Source organism: Didymella exigua, assembly GCF_010094145.1.
Source record: "Didymella exigua CBS 183.55 unplaced genomic scaffold M421scaffold_5, whole genome shotgun sequence".
In the NCBI taxonomy this organism is placed as follows: domain Eukaryota; kingdom Fungi; phylum Ascomycota; class Dothideomycetes; order Pleosporales; family Didymellaceae; genus Didymella; species Didymella exigua.
In genome coordinates, this window is record NW_022984779.1 from 1,173,159 (window position 1) to 1,190,408 (window position 17,250).

The following is a 17,250-nucleotide window of genomic DNA, read 5'->3' on the forward strand; positions in this document are numbered from 1 at the left end:
ATACCGATGTCGTCACTGGCTTCGTCGAGTTCTCCAATGTCATCATCCTTCACACAATTAACGTCCTCAATACCCTTTTCCGGTGCATCGTCTACATCATCCTTTTCGAGCGCCACACTGCCGGCTCCAGTGGCCTCTAGTGGCAGTTCATCTGGAAGCGTTTCGCCAACATTGATCCCATCGTCAGGTCTGAGCTCACTTGTTGCGCCGTCCGGCTCTACAGGGTCAGTCGGAAATTCGACCCCAACAAGTGGCACTCTACCAATCCTCCCGTCGTTCGGGACCAACTCCTCACTCAGCTCATCGACAGATTCGTTGACCAGTACGCCATCAACTGTCACTTCTTCGACCACGAGCCTTCTCACGCCCTCTGGCTCTGGTAGTTCAATAAGCTCCAGAAATGTGTCTTCGTTCACGTCTAGTTCGAATGCTGCTTCTGCGCCCTCCCCACCGCCAGTGACTATCTCTCTTGTTCCACAGAATACCTCTTCCAGCAGCAGCGCCGCGCTTGTCGCGTCGTCATCTGAAGGTCTGACCAACTTCACATCCAGCAGTGCCAGCTTAACATGGTCTTCGTTTTCGAGCGGCAGTTCCACATTGTCAGATATACCTCGGTCGAGTATGGCCAATGCCACAACCTCGCCTGCCAGTGCTTCAACAATGCCAGCAGAGCCAACAATCTCTACAGTGCCAAGTGCCGTGATTGGCGTACCCGGCACTGCGCCCGCAAACAGCAGTAGTACAACGTCGTCGTCGGTTTCTCTCAGCACTTTGACCTCGACTGTGACTTTGCTCAGCACGGCAGTGGTCACGTCGAGGCCACCAAGCAGCAGTAATGGAACGTCAGCAGTACAAGATGGGGACCTGATGACAAGAATCGTTGCGTATGGAGACAGGTCGGTCGTCTTCGTCTTTCCCACGCCGAGTATCTCGACGACGCAGACGTATTGGACGGGAACGTACCCGACGGTAACGGGCCCCGAGCCATCTGATCTGCAGACAATACCACTCACGACACGGTCGATTCGGCAAACTCCTTTGTCGGTGCCTCTGTCGTTTGAGCTGTTTGGGTCGACACCGAGCAGTTTCAGGACGGTTGTCAATACGGCTGCTCGTGCTGCGGCAATGCCAACACAGACCAGCGAGCTACCCACAGCGGAGCCCACAAACTGTGGAGAATCCGGCAACTTCACCCTCTCGTTTGATGACACTACGGTCGGGCCGAACGAGAGCAACTTGCTGGCCGTCCAGGGCATGAAGAATCCGTACCACCACCTTTTTTACGCCAACGGGTTCACGTATGTTCCTGACAAGTGGGAGCCGTACCCTTCGAAGTCACAGCCTAACGTTGCCATGTTCCTACCTCTTAGCGGACGGCTCTTGCCAAATTCACCTTTTGCAGGCACGCTGCTGCCTGGGGAGATTGGAGCAGGCCCGAGGGCGTCGGTGACGGCGTACTGGTTCAACGCATACTCTGGGTTCTTTGGGTGTGCGCTCAGCGGCGTCGCACCCTGCAGGCTGCGGATCTCGGGGTACAGGTACGACGCGGTGTTGAAGCAGGAGGTGCTCGTGGCTGAACAGAATGTGACGCTGCCGGCGTGCTGGGGGTACATCAACTGCCGACTCACGGAGGTTTTGTTTGACGAGCAGTTCAGAGCGCTTTCGGGGATCCAGTTCAACGCGTTCACGTACGGTCTGGGGATTCCGCAGGTGCACATGATGGACGACTTGCATATGGAGTGGTATAATAGTAGTTGTTCGGCGGGGATTTTGAGGATTGGCCACCTCTGATTTGGGGATTGGAAATTTTTGATGCTTGTATCTGTTTGCGCTGTATCTGCTAGCGCTGTATCTGCTAGCGCTGTATCTGCTAGCGCTGTATCTGCTAGAGCCGTATCTACTAGAGCCGTATCTGCTAGAACTGTATCTGCTAGAACTGTGTCTGTTAGAGCTGTATCTGCTAGCGCTGTATCTGTTAGAGCTGTATCTGCCAGCGCTGTATCTGCCAGCGCTGTATCTGCTAGCGCTGCATCTGCTAGCGCTGCATCTGCTAGAGCGACAAGAGAAAGTCGACTCGGCGGGGATTGTATAAATGTAGTCATGACAGTGTATAAATCGAGCATGTGAATTGAACTCACGGTGTAACGTACTGGGGCCAGTGCGTGCTCAGCTGCCGACGGATGGTCTGGGCCCAGGCTCACATGTCACGGCAGTGGGGCTTCGAGGCTTTGATCACGGGCTCGTTGGCGCCGTGCACATGCTCGGTGCTTGCAGATGCCGACGACTCCCCGCGGCCGTTTTCCGAGCTAGGCCGCACACAGACTAGCAGCTTCCAGGGTGTCGCGGTAGGTGCGGTGATATCAGACTCTTACTCCAGCTTCTGGGCTGCGCGGCTCTCACCTGCAGACCGACGACTTCTGGCGGGGCCTGTGAATGAGACCATGTCGACGGCATTTGCGCCCACCAGCCACGGCGCTCCGCACGCAGACCCAGACGCCGACCAGACGCCCCACCAGCGTTCGTCCCCGAAGCCCCCACCTTCGTCTTCGTCTTCGTCGCGCCTCGACGAGGCTCCCTTTGCCCACCAGCTCCAGTCCTCGGCGCCGCACAGCAACCCCCGCCCCGGCCGCGCGCTGCGACAGCACAACCCAAACGAGCACGGCAACGGCAGCAGCGGACTGCCCATGGCGGTGCCGGGCGGGCGCATCAACGGACACGGCAACGGACATGGCAACGGACATGGCAACGGACACGGCAACGGACACGGCAACGGCGCCCATCTGCGCGAGATGGGCTTCGCAGGCCCGCGCAGCCCGCCGAGCAACAAGAGCACCTCGCACGTGCCGTGCAAGTTCTACCGGCAGGGCGCGTGCCAGGCGGGCAAGGCCTGTCCGTTCCTGCACTCGGACGAGCCCGTGACCGAGCGCGCGCCGTGCAAGTACTTCACCAAGGTGCGCTCCCAGGCCGACGCGACGACAGCGCTGACTAACTGCCCAGGGCAACTGCAAGTTTGGCCACAAGTGCGCCCTCGCCCACATTCTGCCCAACGGCCATGTCGTCAACGCCAACATGGGCCGCGCCCACTTTGGCCGCGTCAACATCCACAGCCAGGACCCGCCCATGAACAGCTCGCTGCTGACCATGCAGGCGCACATGGCCCCCGTCCAGCCAAACTACCAGTACCCCGTCCACGACGACCCGTACGCTGCGCCCACCGCCCCGTACGGCATGATTCCGACCATTGACGCCACCTTTTCCTCGCAGCACTCGCAGCACTCGCAGCACTCGCACCCGGGCTCCAACTACGGCTCGCCGCCCAACGAAAAGGGCCTCGGCGTCATGGACGTCCCGCTGCCCGCCTCGTTTGACAGCCAGGGCATCTCGCACATGGCCCGCTACGGGCCCATCGCCTCGTCGGTGCCCGCCAAGTTCCTCGCCGCCTCGCCGCCGTCCTCGTACCACCCCGACTCGCCCGCCCTGCGCAACCTGCACGACTCGGCCTTTGGCGACGCCTCGCGAGGGCGCGCCCTGGCCCTGGGCTCCTCGCCGCCAGACTCGCTCGGGCCGCCCGCGGGGCCGCGCATGCTGCACTCGGAGCTCGCGGCAAACCGCTCGCGCAACCTCATGTCGTCGAGCGTCGGCGCGCGCCCGGCGTTCAAGGACGACGAGTGGGACGACGCCGACATGATTGGCAAGTTCGAGGAGGATCTGCTGCCGCACTCGCTCAGCGACCTGCTCACCCCGCAGGAGAAGATGCGCCGCTTCTCGCGCGACCACGCCGACGGCGAGGCCAACTCGTTTTCGCAGCACGCCTCCGTCTCCCGCTTCGGCGCCTCTCCCACAGCCTCGGACACGCGCTACGGGTCGCCGTCGGTCGCGGCTGGATCGCCGTCGCGCTTCCAGTCGCTGTGGGGCAGGTCGAAGCCCCTCAACGACTTCGAGTCCGGCTCCCTCCCCGGCGCCTCGGCGTTTGGCCACGTCGGCTCGCCGCTGCGCAACTCCAGCCTGCACCCCGGCGCCTCGCCCTCGCTGCGCGCCACGAACCGCCCGCCCTCGAGCGACGCGAGCCCCTTTGTCTCCTCCCCGCCCCGCCAGCCCTCGATGAGCATCATCAGCCAGCAGTTCCAGCGCACGCGCCTCTCGTCCCGCGACGACGCCCCCAGCCACGCCACCACGCCCACCTCGAACCCGCAGCACCCCGGCATCAACCGCCTCACGTCGGGCTCGAGCATGGGCAGCCCCGGCGGGCGCCTCGGCACCCTCGACCGCACCGCCAGCAGCAGCAGCATCAGCCGCGAGCGCATCGACGAGGAGCAGGGCCTGTTCAGCATGGAGGACGAGGACGACGTCAAGAAGAGCTTCGACGGCGCGAGCACCACCAGCAGCGGCAGCCACAAGCGCCTCAGCGGCTTGAGCTGGGGGAGCGGCGGCAAGGGTAGTCCGAATCTCGCGCCCCTGGGCCCGGGCAAGGGGGGGCTTAGTGGGTTGGGTCGCTCGGGCGGGGCGTGGGGGAATGTGTAGTCGAGGAGTCGAGTCGAGTCGAGCCGTGTCGAGTCGAGACGGGGTGGGATTTAGGGATGGAATTCATGGGAATCACGGCGTTGATGTCCCGTCGGCAGAGATCCAAGATGCGCGTCGAGTCTTCCCCCGGCCGTCTCAAAAAGCACTCCAAAAGTCGTCCAGCACGGCGACGCCCCACGGCAGCGCTTGCGGCCCACATCGGACCAGAAAAGAGAAAAGAGAAGAGAGAAAAGAGAAGAGAGAAGAGAGAAGAGAGAAGAGAGAAAAGAAAAGAGAGAAAAGAGAAAAGAAAAAAGAGAAAAGAGAAAAGAGAAAAGAAAAAAGAGGAAAGCAGCGCCTCGCACGCCCGCCCGCGACTGAGTCGAGTCGCTGCCCAGTCTCTCTTGGGAAGGGGGTGGGCGGACTGGGCGGGCGCCTTGATCCGCGCGCGCCGAGGCGCATTGTTGGATCGAGGGGGAGTGTATGTACAGAGTATATTGCAATGATTGATGACTTGTTCGTGAGCGTGCTTGGGGTTTGTGTGTCGCGTCTGTGATGTGGGGAGTGTGATGGGTGTGGATGGTTCTCTGCGCCACGGTACTGCAGGGATCGGGCACTACACTGCTAGATATCGTACTGTTATACTGTTACTTTGCGTGTTGCATGCGGGACCTTGTGGAGTGGATACGGGTAGTGCTTTCGAAGACGCTGCGTGCATGGTGGCGTAGCGTGCGTGTACGACTTCTACTACTCTACCGAGGCCTTCTCCGCGTGGTGTTTTCAGCGCCGGGGGAGCTGGGTGCATGGACTGGATCAACTCACTTGTCCGCCAGCAGCTTAACCCAATCCTAAGCGCCTACAAGTCCATCAGATTCGCAGGATAAGCACGCCTTTGTCCCTGCTGCCAGGCGTTCATCGACAAAACCTGGCCCGCGCCTTGGTTTCAAGGCTACCGGCGTCATCACTCGCGCTAGATGCCGTGGTTTGGCGTGTGCCGCAGTGTTTGAAAACTTTGCTGGTTCGGAACGATGGGATCAGTGCGACTTTGAGTTTCATGGATGGTGATTGTCATTGTCATTGTCATTGTTATTGTCACTGTTATTGTCATTGTTATTGTCATTGTCATTGTCATTGTCACTGTCATTGTCATTGTTATTGTCATTGTCATTGTTACTGTCATTATCATTGTCACTGTCACTGTCACTGTCACTGTCACTGTCATTGTCGTTGTCATTGCCTGCAGCAGGGCTTGGCTGTATGAGATACGTCGTTACTTTAATGTCTGCCAACAGTGGAGTAAGCTTCGGTATAGGCGGTCCGCCATGCTGTGTCATAAGCTCTGCAAGACTGAACGACTTCCCAAAATCGCCTGTGATTCCAACATTCCCACGTCGACTATGGCCGCACTTGACGACATTCCTGGCGTGGGAGGCCTTTGCATCGTGAAGTTGATTGTAGAGTCCTGGTCCTGCTTGATACTACGGCGGTCTTTATCCCAGTCTGACAAAAACTCGACATGCGGGAGAACCTCCGAGTCTGGGTCAATTCTGGGACGTTGACGAATGCCAACGTGATCTAGGAATCACAGAAAGCGTCCGAAAAAGTCTCGTTTCGGTAGTAATGTCCTGGAAATACGCCCCGGAGCGTACTTCGCGATCAGTTACATGTTGAATGTTATTGATGCGAACGTATCGCCCGTCGTTTTGGGATATGTCTTGGAGCCAAACGGCAAGCCATTTGCTAGACTGGTCTTCCGTAGTGCAACCCAGAATTGCTATCAGCCGTCTGTCCGATCTTTGCAACACTGGCAGTGAAAGATGAAGGCCTTTGTTGTTAAACAAAATCGGGGTCCGAATTCCTTGCTTGTAACCTGAGACGACAGGAAGGGCTGCGCGAATAACGTTGGTAGACTGCTTGAAGGACGCAGGACCAGGTGCAAGAAGTCCGTATGTATTAGCCCCTGAGAGGTTTGCGTCTGTTTGCAAAGGCGTTTGCCAGGCGAAGATACTCGTATCATCTTGCATCTGCAGTATCTCAATTTGCAGTCGTCGGAATGCTGCTGTCAGTTGTTCGCCATAGAGAAGTGGCATATGCACATCAAATATCCCCAACAGACAGTATGCTAGATCTTCTTCCTTGCTTGTGGTCCTGTTTGAAGCCCAGGACATACGCTGGGCGATACTCGCATCCTCGAGACCTCGCCCCAAAAGAAAATCGGGTGGTATCTGAGTAATAGCAGAGAGTTCCTGATGCAATTTGATTTTGTCCCCGAGATGATCCCATCGCTTGTTGAAAAAGACCACAGAGGTTGGCGCGAGGAGTTCCTGAAGCGTCCAGCCTCGCGTGAACCACTTGGATTTTTCCAAATCGTCTTTCGCAGAAACGTCGGTCAAGTATACGTAGCAGATCTTCGAACTCTTGTACCAATGAAACATGGAGTTTATCGCTTCGCTGAACTCCGAGTGGCTATGCTTGTCGATGCAACAGGTATCAATCCAGAGGTATTTGAGGCCGTCCTTGCGCGCCTGTGCTCTGCAGCCCGTCAATTTCGCGCGTGCTGCATACTTTCCAGCTACGCCAGGAGAATTGGCTTGTGTTAGAACTTTGACATCCTGGTAAGAGATCTCGTGCTTGCCCCAGACGTGCGATAGGATGGCGTAGTCCTTGTCCGGAAGGCCGGGAAACTCCTCGAAGCTGAGATCGTCAGTGCGTAAGACGCGCATGCCGGATGATCAGTTGAGCAATTGATAGAACAGAGGCGAAGATGGGAGAAATGTTCGATCAGGCTGCCTGCCAGCTGACGAGGTGACACTTGTCCGCATAAGGCTGGGGAAGCTGACCGTATGTACTGCGGGTAATCGCGAGCTTGAGTGCATCATACCCCTCCTCTTGATGCGCGTCGTCGCCACGCCATTGCACCACAATGACGATCAGAACAGGATACAAGGTGCCTGGACAGAATTTCGGTAGATCGTCAGCGGCTATTCTGTGCGTTCTAGGGTGTCAGAAAGTTGATATCGCATCTGAGGGGAGGGGACGTAGTTGAGGGATCGGCCCGAGTTTGGCGCTGCCGATCGCTCCTTCTGGCGCTAGGTACACAGAAACAACGTTCTGCACCCGCCCAGTGTTAGATCATTCACTCCTTGTCCGCTGCAACGCATGTCTTAAATCCTCTGAAACGATTCCAAGCGACATAGTCTCTCTGCATCCATTGGGATCAAACGAACTGAACGACCCCGGACAGTGTTCGCCGCGCGCTTGCAGCCTGCAGGTCTTGACTGTTCAGTCGCTCTATACGCTCCTTGTCTTTCGCAGTTTTCATCCAGGAGAGCCTAGAGTACCTCTCTGTCCATATATGGAGCTGTATCGAAGGGATGCCGCTGCTGGACGTATACAGTAGTAGCCATGGGACGGCCTCTACGTAGAGACGCAGTCGACGGAAGGTTGGCTAGCCCTCGCAACTTCAATCTGCAGCGCGCTACAAATTTGAAGCTACTTATGCCGTGGAATTTCACTAAGCGGCTCGTCTCTCTGCTCGTAGGGACGATAATGTGTGCCTTGAGCGGATTGCATCCGATGTTTTTCTTTCTCGCTACAAAGATGTACTGTACTTGCTGGTTTCTTCCAAATTTAGGACCAGCGAGTCTGTGTGCTGTATGCAGTCTGTGAACTCGAGAGTTCTGGAACTATTTCATATGGAGGTCGTGCTACCGCACGCGATTTCAAATGATAGTTCTGCTAATGTACAACAAGATGCTCAGAGCAATATGATTCTAACATAATCGCCATCTGCCAGCCAGATGGACCTCAGCGCCATATCTCCTTCAATCGACGGTGCTACGGTGCGGTAGTAGTAGTGTTCTATCAACGCCCGGGTACGGTTGACAGTTGCCTTCACATGCATGGTAACCACCCATGGTGTGTTAGGGACGCGCCAGGCGCTAGATCGGAGTCTTTTCTTATGTGAGGTACCTCTTAGTAGAGGTCTACCTCTCCTATGTGCGAGATGAATAGAAGAGCATTGAGGAGTGACTTTCAAAAGAAGTTGATCGCAGGCCGCCTATTCGTCTCTTCTGTCCCTCATGTCAGGACCTACAACTTCAAGACTGACTGCGGAGAATTCTTCGTCTGGAGGATATCTAGCTGCCCTGGCTGCATGCTTGCCCACAGTATTGCCGTGTAGAAGGAACATTGAAGAGAATCAAGAGGGATGAGTCGAGATGGAAGATTGGTGTTCGGTACTACACTGTCCTGAGCCGTAACTATAAAGGTGCTATGGTATAATTGACCGCGATTGATTTCATGTGCTGAGTTCGTAGGAATACAATATGATATAGACGCGAAGGAAGGAAATCGTTTCTGCTGCCTGCACACGTGGCTCTTAGACCGAACACATTGCTCAGAGACGTATCGAGGACAGTCCAGCTGCCGCTTCGCGAAGCTCGGAACGATTGTCGCATGCTGCAAAGACAAAACGGTCCGGCCGTAGAATCACAAACTGTTTGTTCCTCGAATCTCGCATGATTCTGCTCGGGTCGTAGTACTGTGGATCAGGGCGGCCGGCGCACAGCACCGGATGTGCTGCAAACTCCTGACCCGTAGCTAAGCGGTAGATGTTCGTCCCCTGGATGGATGCAGGAGGATGATCTGTATCCCCCACCAAGTATGTCGCTTCGTCTAGTCGTAAAACTCCCTCCCAAGCATCCTCTAAGCCCTCCATGGTCTTCTGCGCCTTTTGTAGATCAGAGACCGAGTTCAAGAACACAACCATTTGGAAGAAGCCTTTCTTTCCTGGCGCAAATATGACATCGTCGGTGAACTGGACTGATTGGCTTCCCTGTTCGTCGTTTAGGTTGACACAATAGACCTGCGGAAAGTCAAACCCTCCTGCCATGTGGGCCAAAAAAGCCATTCCTTTTCCGGCCTCCCAACTGTACTGTGTCATTCCTCCCCTTCGACTCCCTTGCTCTAATTGACGTTTCCATGTGGGCACTAGTTGGATTGACCAAAGGTACCAGTCCCGGAAGAAAATCTTGACAGGGTCTGCCTGGGTCACATAACTGCCATTTTCAATGGTGGAAGCCAGAGACTTGTCCAGCTGCTGCTTTCGTTCCGTGTACCATCCTTCGAATAGGGCACGGCAAAATTCTTGAGCTTCCTGGCTCGGTTGACGCGTTGCTAGAACCAAGCGCCAAACCAGTGAGATTGCATCCCGAAATCCGGATGCGATTCCTTGACCTCCAAACGGCGGGAATACATGAGCGGCGTCGCCGCATAAGATGACCCGATTGAGCGCCCATTTGTTGCAGCTTCGAGCAGAGAAATTGAAGGGCCGCGACCGCAGCACTTCAATGCAACCGCTCGGAAATTGTATCTCCTCGGAGTCCAGTCCGTATTTCCGACCGGTATGGGTGATGTAAGGATATACAATCTCTCGAATCTTGTCCGGGCCTGCCATCACATTCCCATCTTCTCCCGGAAGAACAACGAATTCGAATCTCCAGAGCCGGTCCTCATTCAGCCCGAAACGGCCGCAGACCGCTGCACGTTTAGGGTTGCACAGGAATCGGAAGTCCGACGGGAAGAAGGCGTCGTAAACCATTTCTGGTGTGTAGCCCTTCTTCCAAAGCGGAAAGTCTGGATGCGACTCTGGAGTCGGTGGAGTGATCTTCCAGTTCAGCGCCACCCATGTCTCTTCATACGACATCTGCGAGACTTTCTCCATGAAAACTCCCTTGGGCTCCAGGTACTTCTTTCTTGTGTATCCCGTTTTACCATCTGCGCCAACGAGGAACTTTGCTCGCATTCGTCGTTCTTGACCACTTGCATCGGTGTAGGTGACGTATACCCAGTCCTCGTCCTCGGAAATGGACGTGACAGTCGCGGTCAGGCGCAGCTGTGAGTCGGCGAGATCTTCAATCCGTGACCTCAGATGCTTCTCAATGGCTGGTTGCTTGTGACAAACGAATCCCGGATGCCCAGTACCGCCCTCAGTCTAAGGCACAATAAGCGCTGGGGAGGGAGCAAGTAACGGTACGAGTCTCACCGTATTGTAGTCCATGACCATAAACGGCTTTGTCATCAGGTCGTTATGAGTGCCCCCGACGAATCGGAATCTGCCCATACCTGAGATGCGACATTAGTTGGCGGTCTTGGGAAGCCACAAGGCATCATCTGTGAACTAACATTGACCAATATCGGTAAAGACTTTGTCGTATATTCCGCAGGCCTGCAGACAGCGGATACCATCTTCGTCCAGCGCGATTCCGCGAGGATCACGGTTCACGAAAGCTTCTCTCTCCAGGACAACGTTTGGTACGGAATGTTGCCCAAGAAGTACCGATAACATGGCCCCCGTCGGGCCACAACCACAGATAATAACATCGGTAGTCTCCATGGGCGAAGCCGTCGACGTGGTAGAGAGGAGAAACAAAGCGTCGCAAAAATTTGGAGCAGGAAGTAGGACCAGGTCACCAGTCACGAAGAGCCTCGGCCAGTTTCCAAGGTATAAGAGTGTAGCCGCTCGTTCAAGACACTGAAGCGCAATCCAAATTGGGCCGTGTTTCCGCTTTCTCCAATCTTTCCCCGCACTCAATCGTCGAATCCCCGACCTGGGCCTGGGGACCGTCCAGAATGGAATTAGAGGGGTTGGTGATCCTGATGATGGACGTGCGCTTGTGGGACAAGTCTGGGGTTTGCTTGCGGGACCATTGGAGCCAGCGGGTCGGTGGAGTCTGCGGGACCATTTGGGCCTGCGGGACCCCATCGCCCAATCAGTCTGCCACTCAACGCCTGATCTTTTTTTTTATAAAAGTGATTCAGGTAAGACCACTTCTCTGAATAAACCACCTACACACAATGCCAGACTGGACACACTTGATCCGCTTTGTTACTGTCGAAGACGAGCAGGTCCATTTGGGACAGCTGGTAGACACTACACGAGACGTTGGTCTAGACAGCGTCAATGGAGTGGAAATCAAAGCTTATCTCGTTAATGGAGATATCTTCAGCGGAAAGGTTACACAGCATGTGTACACTGTGAGAAAGGTGAGGGTGCTCTTGAAGAACACACGAGTCAAACTACTCTGACAGGCTTCTAGCTCCTTTCTCCGGTAGCTCGAGAGCAATGCAGCTACATCCGATGCCTTGGTCTGAACTATAAAGACCACGCAAAAGTCAGTAACCCTCTGCACGTTCGATCTTGGGCTTCACTGATCCGGTTTCAGGAAGCGAATTTGCAACTGCCTAAAGAGCCAGTTCTTTTCACGAAACCTCGAACAGCTTTGATAGGCCCCTACCCAGCATCCATCACAATTCCCAAATGTGCGCAGGACAATACGACAGACTACGAGGCGGAATTGTGCGTTGTCATTGGCAAGTACGGTCGGGATATTCCTGAAGAAGACGCCCTGGATTACGTGCTTGGATACACTGCTTCGAACGACGTATCTGCAAGAGCACTGCAGTTAGCGAACTCGCAGTGGAGCTTTGGAAAAGGACTGGACAACAGCTGTCCGATCGGTAAGTCGTCAGCCATTCTCGCACAAAGTGGCGCTCGCCCTAATTCCGTAACTCCTCTAGGGCCCGTGTTGGTATCACCCTCTGTTATTCCGGACCCTCAGCAGCTCTCGATCAAGGCCATCTACAATGGCAATACTCTGCAAGATGGACACACGCGCGATATGATCTTTGGGATCAAGAAGCAAATCTCATACCTCTCCCAGGGCACGACCCTAGAGCCGGGCACCATATTCCTCACCGGCACTCCAGCTGGGATAGGCTACTTCCGGAACCCACGTGTCTATCTCGAGGATGGAAGCGATATTCGGGTGGAGATAGAAAAGATCGGCACACTCGTGAACAAGGTTCGATATGAATCTCTGTAGGCTTCGAGTCAAATATACTGATTCCCGTATAACACATTACCGAATGTCAACGGTGAATACACCTTACTTACATTCGGTGTTTATTGCACTGTTGATTGGAATGTTACTCCGGCATTCCCCGACGCATGCCGAACAATGCACCTGCGGGGAACAGCAGGAAACGCGGGGAACTCGGTAACTTAGCGCTGCTTGGCACACGCTTAGTAAACACCCCGTCCTCGCCCCTCGGTCGGTATAGGACCAGAATCCCTGAATTTTCCTCTAATACTTCCTCGCATCGTTGAGACAATTATGTCAGGATCCTCTTGGCCCCAATGTCCTGATTTGTCAACTCGACCTACTATTCGTCGGCGCCACAGACAGATACGGAAGTGTCCGGAATGCTGCCAGATCTTTTCTAAAGCAGAACACCTTGAGCGGCACGTCCGATCCCACACAAAAGAGAAGCCCTTCAACTGCTACCTGTGTCCCAAGGCTTACAGTCGCAAGTGGGTGCCCATTAATCGAATTGAGGCTGGGTTATAAACTACACTAAACATCTCCTTAGTGATTCCTTACTGCGCCATATCCGCACACATGATGTAGGCAGCGACGCGCCATCGTGGATGCAACGAGGAACAGCTTTATTGCCGTCACCTTTGCCCACTGCAGATAGTCTCTCAACAACTGGCACGTTGATCCAAGACACGGTACAGAACAGTCGATTTGATAGCTCTGGCAGTAGTCCGACTATGAGCGCTATAGAAAGCCAGATGGAACGGTCTGATTGTTCGATACTGAGGGTTGGGTGTATAGACCCCCAGCTTTCTCCTTTGCTGGCGGCTTCCATACATGAAGACACTACCACCTTGGGCTTTCCGGGGCATTCAGCTAACTACTTAAACGTTCCCACGAATGCCGATTCTGCCAATCTTCAAACAGGTGCTTATGAATCAGAGTGGATGATCGGAACCGACTTTGATGTCGGCGCTTTCAATCAATCCATTTCTGAACCCATTTCTGGATGGGGGCACCCTGTCGCCAACGGTTCTGCTCATTACGGTGGGATCTTCCATGCTGCAAGTGCTCCACACTATTCGAGATCTTCAGACACTGTTGACCAAGTCCAACGCCTCTGGTACACTCGATTTTGCCACAATGATACCCCAGGACGGGCGAAGAACGCAAATCAGAGCCACGATGGCGTTGATGAAGCATATATACAAGATCTTTCTGTTCAACTGCGACCGCCCATAGGGGACTCTGTTCTTCCCTCAGCTGACTTCCTAGTGAGTTCAATATTTCTTTTCCCTCGTCATCTCTCCGCGTAATGACATCAGCCATCTAATCTTGGCTAGAACCTTTGCGTGAAGCTGTTCTTCGTGAGATTTAATACAATTTTTCCACTGATACATGCCGGGTCTTTCCGTCCCTCTTCTGGAAATTCCCTACTACTCTTGTCGATATGCTCTATAGGCGCGCTCTTCGTGGGTTCCACTAGTGCTGCAGCGCAAGGCAGGAAGATCTTTCAAGCGCTGAACAAAGCATGCCTGGCATCTGTAAGTCTGCATGCACGTACAAAAACTATGCCACGTGACTGACACGAGCAGTGGGAGAACTACGTTGGCGGTGACGTTCAGGAGATGCTTGCACTCGTCCAGGCAGCTACAATCGGACAGACATTCGGCATGCTTTCAGGACACTCACACGATGTCTACATGACGGACTGTTTCCACGGCACAGTGATTGCTTGGGCGCGCCAGGCAGGGTTCTTCAAGATCAAAGACTCCATGCACACGATCAAGAGCGGCCCCCATGGGAGCTTGTCGGAGGCTTGGAAATCGTGGGTGTGTGCTGAAGAGTCAATCCGGCTTGTATTGGGGCTGCACGTGCACGACGTCGAACTCGCCTCGAGATTCCACCATGGAACCATGTTACGCCACACGGCTCAAGTTCTCCCCGTCTGTTGCCATGAGGAGTTATTTGCTGCGTCTACGGCATCGCAATGGCACGCTCTCCTCACGGCTAGCGAAGGCTCGAGCGCCACTCATCTCTCCCCATCTGAGGGCCTCATTCAGACTTCGAGCTCAACCCTTCGCAGCTCATACATGCACACGTATGCCTTCCTTTCGAACGTTGTGGCCTCGATCCAGGACGCGAGGGCGTTGTCGACCCTCGATGCCGACTCGGTGGAACGCATTCGAGCATCTCTGCTTGCCTGGCATCGAGGCTATCTGGCCGTGCCTCAAGACTCCCAAGCGAATAGCACCAGCCTGATGATACTGTGGCACGCGGCCTTCACGGCGCTGTATGCCGACTTTGATCTTCTGGAACGCGCAATCGGTCGTGATGGACACCCGCCCAAAAAGCATTCTACGAGCGAGGTCCGCAAATGGGCCGTCTCTCCAGAGGCCTCGCGAGGCGTCCTGCACGCGTTATCGGTCCTGCAGCATACAGAAGCCCTGCCCGTCAGCGTCGAGCCCGCAATCCACGTCCCAAAGGCCCTGTTCTCGTCCGCGGTTCTGGTCTACTGTTGCATCCATTTTTCTCCCACGGGACACCACCGTACGCCTTCTCAAGATGATATCAACAGCCCGGAGTTTCCAAGACCGGGATCGATTGGCGCCGCTAGTCAACGACCTCCATCGGCGTTTCCTTCGGCAGATTTGAGCATCGTATACAACGTCATGGACCTCCTACGCCGTATCGGTCACTGGGAAATAGCGCGTAGACTCGCTTCGATAGTAGAAGTCTTGTTGTTCGACATGGGTAGCTACTAGTAAGAACCATCGACCCCCGTCAGTCCTGACATCGCGTTCCCTCGCTCCAAAAGATACGTCGTGCCATCACGTTCAGGGCGAGGCATCCACCGTCCCCGCTACTGCAAGAAAGTTGCCGGAACCTCTGGGCCCCAGACAGCCAAACTCTCGTTCCCAGCCGGACCATACCCAATCGGCGTATCCTCGTTGATCAAGTCGCCATCGGCATAGTGCTCCACCATGTTGCCCGTCGTGTCCCACCAGTAATCGAAAATCTGGCTGCCGAGGATATGGCGTCCCACGCCCCAAACGCTCCTGTAGCCCTTCTTCGCCAGCCACTGGTGGCCCAGCTGCTGGGTGTCGAAGTCGTGAACCTCAAAGGAGCAGTGGTGCACGTGGGATGTGGCGTTGGTCGACATGAAGAAGGTGTGGTGGTCGACGTAGTCCTGGCCCCTGTCGATATGTGCGAAGACGGCGACGGTTTTCTTGGTCTGCGGCGCCGCATCGCCGCCCTCGTTGACCCACAGGAAATCAGTCGGCACGAGGTTGAAGTTCGTCGTGTACCACTTCAACTGCTGGTCGAAGTCCTTCACACACAGACCGTAGTGGCCGAGCTGCAGGCGGCGTTAGCACGGGGCTGCACGTATCAAAGCGGCGAACAAGCACACGGCAGAAACAGCGCGGAGAAAACGCACCTTGTGAACAGCCGCGGATCCAGGCTGGAACCGCTGAAACTCCCTGACCCTCGGCTTCTCCAGCTCGTAATTCACCACCAGCTTCGGCGGTACTTGTCCCATCTCAGCCCTCTCCTGCCCAAACATCAGATTCACGGGAAATCCCTCTGGATCCGTCAGCGTCACAATCGAGCCTCCACCAGGCGCACCCTGTTCCTCCAAGCTCCGAATCTCCCCCGCGCCTTCGATGCGCACAGCCTTCTCCAAATCCGCATAACTCTCCACTTCAAAGGTGCCGCCCAGGAACTTCCGCGGCCCCTGTCGCGCATAGTACACGTACTGGTCGGGCCCGTACCCGCGGAACCAGGCCTCGGTCTCAGTGCGCCTGACGAGCCGTAAGCCAAAGTCGAACAGGAACGTGGTGATCTCGTCCAGGTCCGGGTGCTGGTAGCGCATGTGCGCGAGCTTGACGAGGCGGATCTGCGATGCAGGGTTGATGCTGTGCTTCTGTCGCCACTGCGCGATGGACTCGTCGTTGTGCGTGCCCAGCGCGAGAACGTCGGGCGTCGAGGCGCCTGCGTTGAAGGGCGGGCTGGGGTCCTGGGTCCTGGCCAGGCGTTAGTGGGCTGGCGATGACGCCGGACAGGAGGGGTTCTTGGGTCGTTGGGTTGTGGCTTACATTGTGCGTGGTTTGGTACTTGATACGACAAGAGTCGATGCCGTTCTTGATATCTCAATCTCTGCGTCTTCGCCTCGGGTATTGTTCTTTTGATAACGGGGTAAACCAGTATCTGTGGGGAAGTCCCTGGGCACTCAGTACTATGTACGCTCGCCCCCTGCATCTCACCGGCCTCGACGATTTGTCAGGCGCAGGAGCATTTCCGCCGCGTGTGCTGCGGGACCATGCTGCGGGACCGGGGGTGTTGCGGGTCTGGGGTTGCGGGACTAGCTCCGTTGCGGGACAGCCGTAGGTAACGCCGGGCTAGTTCCGTAGGACTACATCGTCGATGATCATGGCTACGAAGTAGACTACCGTATAACCCGGTGACAGTGGGCTGTGCCACTGCACGAATGTAGTCAACATGGTAGCTGAGCTGACACTCCTGGTGTCAGGATCTGGCTTCCCGTCACCAGCCGCAAGGTCTACCGATCGGCTTGTTTGAGTAGTCAAGACCACCGTCTGGATTGCGTTGTTGGGCGTGATTCAGTAGGTAACGCATCGCTGCGTGGAGATACTTCTGGACATGAACGTCTGCACATTGTCGACGGAGGCAAGGCAGGCCAATCTCCCCTTCATTGCGATCTGGATTACGCGCGGAAATACGCGTACAAGCTTGGATTGGATGGGACGACTTGCTTGGTGATTGTAAGCAAGGCAATCAAGATAAGCAAGGCAATCAAGATAAGCGAGTCAATCAAGCTAACCAAGTCAAGCCAGCGTGCTTGTCAACA

The 17,250-nt window shown here is 55.4% G+C and overlaps 9 protein-coding genes across 9 annotated transcripts; 5 read left to right on the forward strand and 4 right to left on the reverse strand.

Annotated features, from left to right (window-relative positions):
- Positions 1–1,125: 1,125 nt before the first annotated feature.
- On the forward strand, positions 1,126–1,791 carry M421DRAFT_56039 (uncharacterized protein; the record flags this gene model as incomplete). Its single annotated transcript, XM_033595357.1, has 1 exon — positions 1,126–1,791. The coding sequence occupies one exon, from the start codon at positions 1,126–1,128 to the stop codon at positions 1,789–1,791; it is 666 nt and encodes a 221-aa protein (XP_033452184.1).
- Positions 1,792–2,441: 650 nt separating this feature from the next.
- On the forward strand, positions 2,442–4,521 carry M421DRAFT_55766 (uncharacterized protein; the record flags this gene model as incomplete). Its single annotated transcript, XM_033595333.1, has 2 exons — positions 2,442–2,951; positions 2,998–4,521. The coding sequence occupies 2 exons, from the start codon at positions 2,442–2,444 to the stop codon at positions 4,519–4,521; spliced, it is 2,034 nt and encodes a 677-aa protein (XP_033452185.1).
- Positions 4,522–4,589: 68 nt separating this feature from the next.
- On the reverse strand, positions 4,590–5,170 carry M421DRAFT_323617 (uncharacterized protein). Its single transcript, XM_033589317.1, has one exon. The coding sequence runs from the start codon at positions 4,960–4,962 to the stop codon at positions 4,657–4,659; it is 306 nt and encodes a 101-aa protein (XP_033452186.1). The 5' UTR covers positions 4,963–5,170; the 3' UTR covers positions 4,590–4,656.
- Positions 5,171–5,675: 505 nt separating this feature from the next.
- On the reverse strand, positions 5,676–7,515 carry M421DRAFT_417670 (HET-domain-containing protein). Its single transcript, XM_033591555.1, has one exon. The coding sequence runs from the start codon at positions 7,221–7,223 to the stop codon at positions 6,042–6,044; it is 1,182 nt and encodes a 393-aa protein (XP_033452187.1). The 5' UTR covers positions 7,224–7,515; the 3' UTR covers positions 5,676–6,041.
- A 1,384-nt stretch (positions 7,516–8,899) lies between these two features.
- On the reverse strand, positions 8,900–10,897 carry M421DRAFT_55825 (putative monooxygenase; the record flags this gene model as incomplete). Its single annotated transcript, XM_033595336.1, has 3 exons — positions 8,900–10,495; positions 10,547–10,626; positions 10,687–10,897. 3 exons carry the CDS (start codon positions 10,895–10,897, stop codon positions 8,900–8,902), a joined length of 1,887 nt encoding a protein of 628 aa, XP_033452188.1.
- Positions 10,898–11,338: 441 nt separating this feature from the next.
- Positions 11,339–12,412, forward strand: M421DRAFT_417672 (uncharacterized protein). The gene is made up of 4 exons (XM_033591556.1): positions 11,339–11,547; positions 11,601–11,675; positions 11,727–12,021; positions 12,082–12,412. Exons 1-4 carry the CDS (start codon positions 11,359–11,361, stop codon positions 12,384–12,386), a joined length of 864 nt encoding a protein of 287 aa, XP_033452189.1. The 5' UTR covers positions 11,339–11,358; the 3' UTR covers positions 12,387–12,412.
- Positions 12,413–12,677: 265 nt separating this feature from the next.
- M421DRAFT_55686 (uncharacterized protein) lies at positions 12,678–12,911 on the forward strand (the record flags this gene model as incomplete). Its single annotated transcript, XM_033595328.1, has 1 exon — positions 12,678–12,911. One exon carries the CDS (start codon positions 12,678–12,680, stop codon positions 12,909–12,911), a length of 234 nt encoding a protein of 77 aa, XP_033452190.1.
- A 227-nt stretch (positions 12,912–13,138) lies between these two features.
- On the forward strand, positions 13,139–15,145 carry M421DRAFT_55363 (uncharacterized protein; the record flags this gene model as incomplete). The annotated part of the gene is made up of 3 exons (XM_033595302.1): positions 13,139–13,654; positions 13,724–13,924; positions 13,976–15,145. 3 exons carry the CDS (start codon positions 13,139–13,141, stop codon positions 15,143–15,145), a joined length of 1,887 nt encoding a protein of 628 aa, XP_033452191.1.
- A 98-nt stretch (positions 15,146–15,243) lies between these two features.
- On the reverse strand, positions 15,244–16,677 carry M421DRAFT_98972 (putative metapyrocatechase; the record flags this gene model as incomplete). The annotated part of the gene is made up of 3 exons (XM_033598688.1): positions 15,244–15,738; positions 15,820–16,405; positions 16,646–16,677. 3 exons carry the CDS (start codon positions 16,675–16,677, stop codon positions 15,244–15,246), a joined length of 1,113 nt encoding a protein of 370 aa, XP_033452192.1.
- Between the last annotated feature and the right edge of the window lie 573 nt (positions 16,678–17,250).